Genomic DNA, 8,886 nt, shown 5'->3' with positions numbered 1-8,886 from the left:
GAAGGAAGCAGATATATGTCAGAGATCAGAAACAAAAAAGAGGAGAGGAGAAAAGGAAGGACTGGGAGCCAAAGAGAAGGGAGAAAAGAAAAGGAAGAGAAAGAAAAAAAAAGAAAAGAAAGAGGGAGAAAGAGAAGAACAAAGTGAAAGTGGGGGGGGGGCTTAGAAAAAGAAAAAAGAGAGAGATGAGGAGAAAAGGAAACAGATGAGAAGAGAAAAGAGAAGGGAAGAGTAGGGAAGGAGGAAAAAGAAACAACTAGAGGGAAAGTGAGGGAGAGGAGAAGAGAGAAGAACAGAAGAGGGAGGAAAAAGACAAGAGAAGAGAAATAGAAAATGAGAGGGTAGAAAAAGAGAGAGCAGAGAATTTGCAGAGAAGAGAAGAGAAGAGAAGAGGGAGGAGGGAAAAGGAAGAGAGAGACAAAAACAAATAGAAAATAGAGAGCAGAGCATAAGGAAAAAGAAGAGGATAGTGGAATGAAGAGAGAGAGAGACATAAATAAAGTGAAAGACAGAAAAGAGAAGAGGGAGGGAGAAACAAAGAAGGGGCAGAGGAAAAGGAAGAGAGAGCACAGAGAAAGATATAAATGAGAAGAGAGAGAGAGCAGAGGATAGGGGGAGAAAGAAGAGAAAAGGGAAAAGATAGAGAACATTAGGAAATAAAGAGAAAAGGGATGAGATAGAGAACAATAGGAAATAAAGAGAAAAGGGAAAAGATAGGAAAGAAAAGGGAACAGAGAAGAGGGAGGGACAAAGAAGAAGGGGTACAGGAAAAGGAAGAGAGAGAAGAGAGTGACAGATATGACACCTATAAACAAGCTAGAAAAGAGACAGATTAAAGACCTAGAAGAGACAGCTGGACAGAGATGAATCAGGAGGCATGAGATATGTGACATTCCCAGGGCTGGCAGGAGACATCAGTAGCAGGTTGGCACTAAGCGCCCAGATCCTGGATAGATGGGGGAAGGGGGGCTGGCAGAATATACATTAGTTTAGTGATGGGGGGCTCTATCTCCTGCTGGGAACACAGACTATTAATCCACAGGTATAAGACAACAAATTTCATCTTTCCATCCCAAACCCTCCATGCCATAGCAGCTCTAATATCTTTTTTTGATAATTAAGATTCCTCCCACCGCTCATTATCAGCAGCATTATTTAAAAAGGACACACTCCGCCTGGCAGAGACTGTAAATCTGCCCGTGTTTACAGAATTAAGTCCCATCTGACCCCAATTACACCTCCCGAATGCAGGCTAAATCTGAAAAGATTGTGCGGGGGACATCTGACGAGTAAAATCCCATTCCTGAGGATGCAGACATGTCTTCCAAAAACAACGCAGAGCCTGTTAATGCCAAATATCTTCTGTTAAAGGGAAACTCTTTGCCTATAAAAGTATTTTTTTCAAACGCGTTGGGTTTTTATTGATTGTCCTCAACTTTATTTTCTGAGCCTGCAATATTTTTTCTGTACAGTTTCAGTCCTGAGAATCACATGACCTTGATTAAAAATATGTGTTTGGGTCAGAAGGAGAACCTTTGCATAATATTTTTTTAGAATGATGAGACAACCCAAAAGGGCATTGGTGGGTTGAGTCAACCATAGTCAACTTCTACACCTTTGAATCAACCATAGTTAACTTTTTGTAGACCTTTAGGGTTTTACTAGTAGTTCCTGTCTCTGCCCCTTCCACATTTTTAGTAAAGGTATGATTCACCTATCTGCATTCTCTATTGAGTAAGGATGAATTTATAGTGGGGGATTTACATTCACTTCCTGAGACAGGAAAAAAAATTGGAAATGGAGGGACAAAAATAGTTATGGTGTAGAGTTGGCCTTTACCAAGCTGGTTTAGCCTCCCATCTTTGCCACGCACCCCTTACCTGCCTGTGTATAACTAGGTGAACCTCTTATTTTGCAGGTACTCGAGGACCCAGTAGAGTTTATTGATGGAAGCCATGAACTTGCTGCCTTTGAGAACATTGACGACGAGCCCAAACTTATTGGATACTTCAAGAACGAAGATTCCGAACGTAAGTACCCAGCTTTCAGTGGTATCACATAGTGAAATATAAATGATGTGAGACTAAAGGAAGATAGCGTGAAAAAACTTTGTTCATTATTTGTGCCGCTGTCAATAAATATGAAAAAAAAAACTCATGTTCTCTGCTATTTAGAGATTGTACCGCCTGCAGATCCCTTCCGAATCTGTTTGATGTTACTTCTCTAAAGACCACATGTAGAGTGCGATTCCAGACAGTACATCACCGCATGTGAAAACTGGAACAGAGCCTTATCTGTCACAGGAGCAACACAAATGTTTTGGGCACAAATGTTTCAGATTTAATAACCTTTACTTGAATATTTTTGTTACTGATATGGATGTGGCAGTGACATTTATGGTCCATATAATGTTAACCCTCAACATCTACTTAACTCCAACCCTATACCCCCATCCTCAACATTACCGCCTAACCCGAAACCCCAACCCTAAACATCTACTGTTATCCCAACCAAATATTTCAACCCCAAACTTCTACAGCAAACTCCAACCCTATACCTTAACCCTAAACATCTATGGGTAACTCTAACCGTGTACATCAACCCCCATCCCTCAACATCTACAGCTAACTCCAACCCTATACCCCAATCCTAAACATTAACCACTAACAATATACCCCAACCCTAAACATCTACTGTTAACTCCAACCTTTTACCCCAATTCTTAACTTTAACCACTAACAATATACCCCAACCCTAAACATCCATTGGTAACTCCAACCCTTTACCCCAATCCTTAACATTATACCTCAACCCTAAACATCTACAGATAACTCAACCCTATACTTTAAACCTAAACATTACTACTTTCCACCCCAACCCTAAACATCGACTGGTAACTCCAACTCTAAACCCCAACCCTTAACATTATACCCCAACCCTAAACATCTACAGCTAACTCCAACCCTATACCCCAATCCTAAACATTACCCACTAACATTATACCCCAACCCTAAACATCTACAGCTAACTCCAACCCTTTACCTCAACATCTACAGCTTACTCCAACCCTATACTTCAAACCTAAACATTACTAACTACTTTCTACCGCAACCCTAAACATCTACTGTTAACTCAACCCTATACCTCAACCCTAAACATTTATGGGTAACTCTAACCATGTACATCAGGGATGCCCAACATGTGGATCACGTAGATCTCAAAGGCAACCCGAGTGGATCATGAAGCCCTGCCTTTCAAAATAAACTCTACCCCGCACAGGAGTTAATAAGTCCAAGTTTTTATTGTTGAAGGATTATTTTGACTTGGTCATTTTAAAAGTAGCTCACAAGCCAAAAAAGTGTGGGCACCCCTGCTGTACATCAACCCCCAACCCTCAACATCTACAGCTAACTCCAAGCCTATACTCCAATCCTTAACATTAACCACTAACATTATACCCCAACCCTAAACATCTACAGATAACCTAACCATTTATCTCAACCCTCAACATCTACAGCTTATCCAAGCCTATACCTCAACCCTAAAGATTACTAACTACTTTCTACCACAACCCTAAACATCTACTCTTAACACAACCTTTTACCTCAACCCTAAACATCTATGAGTAACCCTGTACCTCAACCCCCAACATCTACAGCTAACTCCAACCCTATACCTCATTCCTCAACAGTAACCCCTAACCTCATCCCCCGATCCATAAGTAGATTACGAAAATGCGATCCGTTATATGAAGCCGTAATATGGTACTCAAATCCGTAGCCAAATTCGAGATCCCGAATGAGAATTTATTTTTACGAAACCTATACTTTAACCTCTAACCAAAAGCATCTACGGATAACCATATACCCCAACCCTAAACATCTACAGATAACCCTATACCCCGACCCTAAACATATACAGCTAACTCCCACCCTATACCTCAATCCTTAACATTAACCACCAATCCTATACCCCAACCCAAATCATCTATGGCTACTAAACTTCCCCCCCTATAAACAACTACAAGTAACCCCAAGACTACTCCTCAATCTTTAACATTAACCACCACTCTATACCCCAACCTTAAACATTTATAGTTGACCCAATAACCACTATCCTTCAACCATATATCCCAATCCTCAACATTAACCACTAATCTTAAACCCCAAACCTAAACATCTACAAATAACTCTATACCTCCTTCCACCTCAAATGTCAGGCACTAACTTAACCCTTAGAACCTATCCCTATCCCCCTATCCCTAAGACCCTATCCCTAACCCCTAGTTTAAGAATATGGCCCAACCTAAAACCTAAACCTTATCTACCACTAACCCTATGCCAATACCTAATTTCAAACTCCCTTCAGCCTTCAAACCCTTGACATAATTTTAAATCCTCATTCTATAAATTCACAAATATAAACCCTTACCTACCTAACTATAAACCTCAACCATAACTCCAATTTGCTTTGCTTAATCCTCCTCATAAAACCTTGAACCCCAGCTTGACCCAGAACCTTAAACCTCCATTATAAACATGGGCCCAGCCTCTAATAACTGTAGATACAATACATATTCACATGGTTATCCTAAAACAAATGTACTTTCACTTAACATACCCTCAGGTTCCTGTATAAAGGTTCATCAGGACCCTCCAAACAGGCAAGGGCTGGGCTACCCCTCCCAAATTCTGCACCCAGCATGATGGACAATCTCAATAACCGATTGCTTTGCATGAAAGGAAGTAGAAGGCAAACCAATGATTTCGATGGGCAAACCATTAGCTTACCGGACCCCTCTGAACCCCAGGGCACTTGGGGAGTCTATGCCACTTGTGTGCCAGTCAGCCTTAAATCAGTGACACCATTGGGGTTATGTTATGTAACCAGATTCAATGTTCTATAAAATATTCATCAGTATCAGAATAAAGAGTTAAAAAGAGAGCCACATAAAAAGCTGACTGCAGTTTTTTTTTGTCTGGACTGTCAGAGGAATTTTCAATCAGGGGATGAATGTAGATTATATCAGGATTCACAGCAGATCCCCCGCACAATAGAGACTGAGCTGGAGGATAGAGCATGCCGGCCGGGCAAACACAACCAAGTGCAATGCTAACGAAGGTTTAAATGGCCACTCCACCAATTTCATTCATTTTGGGACTCATCCACACCTCTAAATTAGCATTGGGGTGTTCATGCAATTTGGAGGTACATTCTTTTCTTTCATGGTTCCTCAATGAGCGGGGCCCACTTATACACCAATGCCCTGAACTGGCATGCATGGCACCCATGCATTAAGTATTATCAATAGGCTGCCATATTATCAAATAGGGTGCCATGCATTGCGGTACATTCGATTGCATTGAGTGTTAGGCTGCCATTCACAATGAATGGTCCCAGATCAGTGCTGTCTTCATCCTTGTAGAGGATTATCCCCCACTTCTTGTCCTAGAAATACAACAGGAAGTGTCCTACCACCAGGACAAGTTTCTCCTTTGGTCGGATTGATGATTATGGAATTTTCCAATACATTAGATATTAAATAAGAGCAGAGAGATGGCTCAGTATTCTGTTCTTCTTCCACTGTCCAATCACAATTTGGGGGAGGAGGGTGACCAGGCTCTATTGCATAACTGCAGCAAAGAAAAGTCAGGTCACCAGGCTGTATGGAATGGGTGGTACCATAGCCATGCCAGTTAACTGGCATCATGGGCCCCAAATGGCAGAGGTAGCCAAGAGCCATTCTGTAGTCATAGCAGGCCCCATGCAACTGCTATGGGGCAGTAAAGCAAAGGGGACACTAAAGCAAAGTGGGCCTTAAAGCAAAGGGGGTCCTAAAGCAATGGGAGCCCAGCGCGGTCTCAGTAAAATTTACTTAACAGGACCAGGCTCTGCGATTCGGACCAATATTCCCACAATTTTACCCCTATAAGGGTTAATTACCTATTTGTGTAGCCCATGTAAAAAGAAGCTGGGTATTAAGGGATTTATGGAGTCAGCAAATAGCCGGTTAGGTTCTTTTCAGATGGCACACAAAACATGCTTCCGCAGCACGAGCAGGCGGGTGCCGCCGCGCTCCCCACCCCCCGCTGCAGCTCTTTGTTTACTCTGCCTGTTAATAAAGATTGTCTCTCAGCTAGGATCGATCTCGTGAGATAACTCGGTAAAGGGCCACACAGCCAAGCCGCATAAACTGGAGACGCGTTATTGTGTCTAAGGGAAAGCACCTACAATTGTGGTGCCCCATTTATGTGCTACCTGGCGGGGGGGTCAGCAAATGTAACATTGGCCTTCATATAAAATTGGTGACACCTGTTATTGGTTCGTTAAAAGAAGAGGAACTCTTGGACAATGGAACGTGACGTTGGGTGAATATGGGGCCAATGTGGCATGCAAAGGGGTGAAAAACCAGTGAAATATTCACAGCTCCAAAAACTTGTGGTATTAAAACAATATATACAGAGCCGCCATTAGAAATTTCCTGGGAAAATTTACTGGGCCGCCTCCCCTATTTCTTACATTTCCATCATTTACCAAGTCTAGCTCTTTATTGGGGTCCGGAACAGAAGTACCCCTTGTCCCCAATAATGGCGGCTATGGGTATATATAACATAAAGGAATTATATAAATAGGGAGCTCTGAGGAGGTCATGCTGAGCTCCACAAAAGTATATTTTTGGGAACCTATATGAGCCTATAACCTCGTACATTTGCAAAATTTCACCTTAATTTTGGAGAGATTTTCCCTTACTTCCAGTAGTATTTCAGGACAGGAAGTGAAGGCTTATCTCCCCAATGGACCCAAAGCTAGCATCGGGGAGATAACCCTTTACTTCCTATCCTTGGAGACATGTCCCCAAAAGTTAGGGTAAAAATTAAGGCAACAAAGAAACTGTTAGGAATCCCTGGGTCCCGTAGCACAATTTTGAATGCCCACCTCATTCTAGTACCCCCTCTTTGTGCCCGCTGTTGCTCCAGAAGGGGATGGAAGAATTTCCCTTCCAATCACCAAGCAGACTTTACTACCCCTGGGCCCTCTGGGTTCGGGCCCCGTAGTAGTTGCTATGACTGATATAGTGATCCCTACACTCCTATCTAAAATTTCCTTTGATACATTTTCCTTCTACAGACACCGCGCATCATTTCCAGTTATTGGCCCTTTAATCTTCCGCGTTGTATATCTCGCAGCCCACCCACTGGAAATATTAGTTTTCTTCTTGCCTACATCAAGCTGCGGCGTTAGCTGCGTGCTAGATTAATCCTCGCATATTTGCATATGTTTACCGCTCCCAGAACCACACAATCATGACAAGTGAGCATCTAAGCTGACTAATGGGTAAGCTGCGGCGTGACTGGTAACTACTCCAACAACAAGATGGGGCGAGCGCTGCCATGCGTCACGTTGTAACCATTTACTAGATGTGCCCTCTCGGATGAAACGCCAGACTGAGGACCCCATGATATAAAACGTGGAGACCGATGTGTGAATGTTTCTAAAAGCTAAAAACTTTTATTTAGATCAATTCCTCAGCAGTCAAAAGGCATTTTTATAGCATTAAATGGATTGGAAATCCAAATTGCTACTTTTAAAATAAGCAGGGACCTCCTTGGTGTGCTGTGTAAAGTTTGTGCAGAGAGTAGAGCTGTGGGAGGGGCCTTGAAGCCCCACCCACTGCAGGCTGCCTGCAGACAAATACAGAAGGGGCGGAGATACGACCAGGCACTCTGCCTGTTGAGAGTGAGCAGCGGCCACAGGTCTTCATTACAGGAAGCTTCACCACCACCAATACAAATTTGACAAAATTTGATCAGCACATAAAAAAGCTTTTAGTTCTAAAAGTTCTTTACAGCACAATGTTTTGTAGCACGCTTTTAGTTAGTGAGCTCACCTGTCAGCCTTTTTTTTATTTTATCTATTTTTATTTCTTCAGACGTGCCAATTAGTTTCTCCAGCAGTCCCCAGTGCCTGTGAGTCACTTCACGCTTTCACACCCAGCTTCAAGCACATTAATAATTTGGTATAATGCTCTGACATATGAAGTGCTACGATAAGGTGGCGAGGTGCTGACGCGGCACCCCCCCCCCCCCCCACGCTTTATAATTCAGCAGCCTCATTGAAATGTTACTAAATTTAAAACGAAATGGATGAATGGTCTCTGCCTGGACCGGCCTTATCTGTGATGAATCGGGTGAGAGGGAGGTGACAGCGACTTTAGTCACCGCAGCACAGGGACACAGCACAGGGACAATCTTCTTATCATCTGGATTGCTGGGCTCATGGCCTAAAGGACAACTCCAACAGGAAAGCACTGTGCCCACTCTCCTGCCCACCTCCAGTGGTCCAGACAATGAAACATGCAGCACACTATATAGAATGTAGATGCCAGGAGTATGTACCGTATAGCATAAAGAGTGCAGCAGTCCATATATGCAATATGCAGCACAGCATACAGATTGTAAAAGGCCAATAAGTGTATTATACTGCATAACATATACATTGGAATAGACCAAGTATGTAATGTACAACACAGCATACAGATACAGGCTGCAGCAGTCCAAATTATGTAACGTACAGGACAATACATCGACTTTACCAGGCCAGGATATCTAATATGCTGCTCAGCATTGGGATTGTAATAGGCCAAGGTATGGAATGTACAGCACAGCATGTAGATTGTAACAGGTCAGTGTATGTAATATACAGCACAGGATATAAATTGTAATAGGCCAAGGTATGGAATGTACAGCACAACACATTATTTGTAACAGGCTAGGGTAAATAATATATAATACAGCATACAAAGAGCAGCAGTCCAAAGCATGTACTATACAGCACAGCACAGAGATCGTAATAGCTTAGGTTATGTAATGTAGTGCAGAGTATACA

General features: G+C 42.5%; 1 protein-coding gene across 1 annotated transcript in view; it reads left to right on the top strand.

The window, feature by feature from the left end:
- The window catches only part of CASQ1 (calsequestrin 1), a 46,226-nt gene that overhangs the window by 21,491 nt on the left and 15,849 nt on the right, over nucleotides 1-8,886 (top strand). Inside the window, exon 4 of the mRNA XM_072427564.1 lies at nucleotides 1,919-2,030. Coding sequence (XP_072283665.1) covers nucleotides 1,919-2,030 — 112 coding nt within the window. The remainder of the gene's footprint in view (nucleotides 1-1,918; nucleotides 2,031-8,886) is intronic.

The sequence above is a fragment of the Pyxicephalus adspersus genome, chromosome 12 (assembly GCF_032062135.1).
Source record: "Pyxicephalus adspersus chromosome 12, UCB_Pads_2.0, whole genome shotgun sequence".
Lineage (NCBI taxonomy): Eukaryota > Metazoa > Chordata > Amphibia > Anura > Pyxicephalidae > Pyxicephalus > Pyxicephalus adspersus.
The sequence above is the reverse complement of the archived record's forward strand: the minus strand, read 5'-3'. Positions and strand labels throughout refer to the sequence as shown.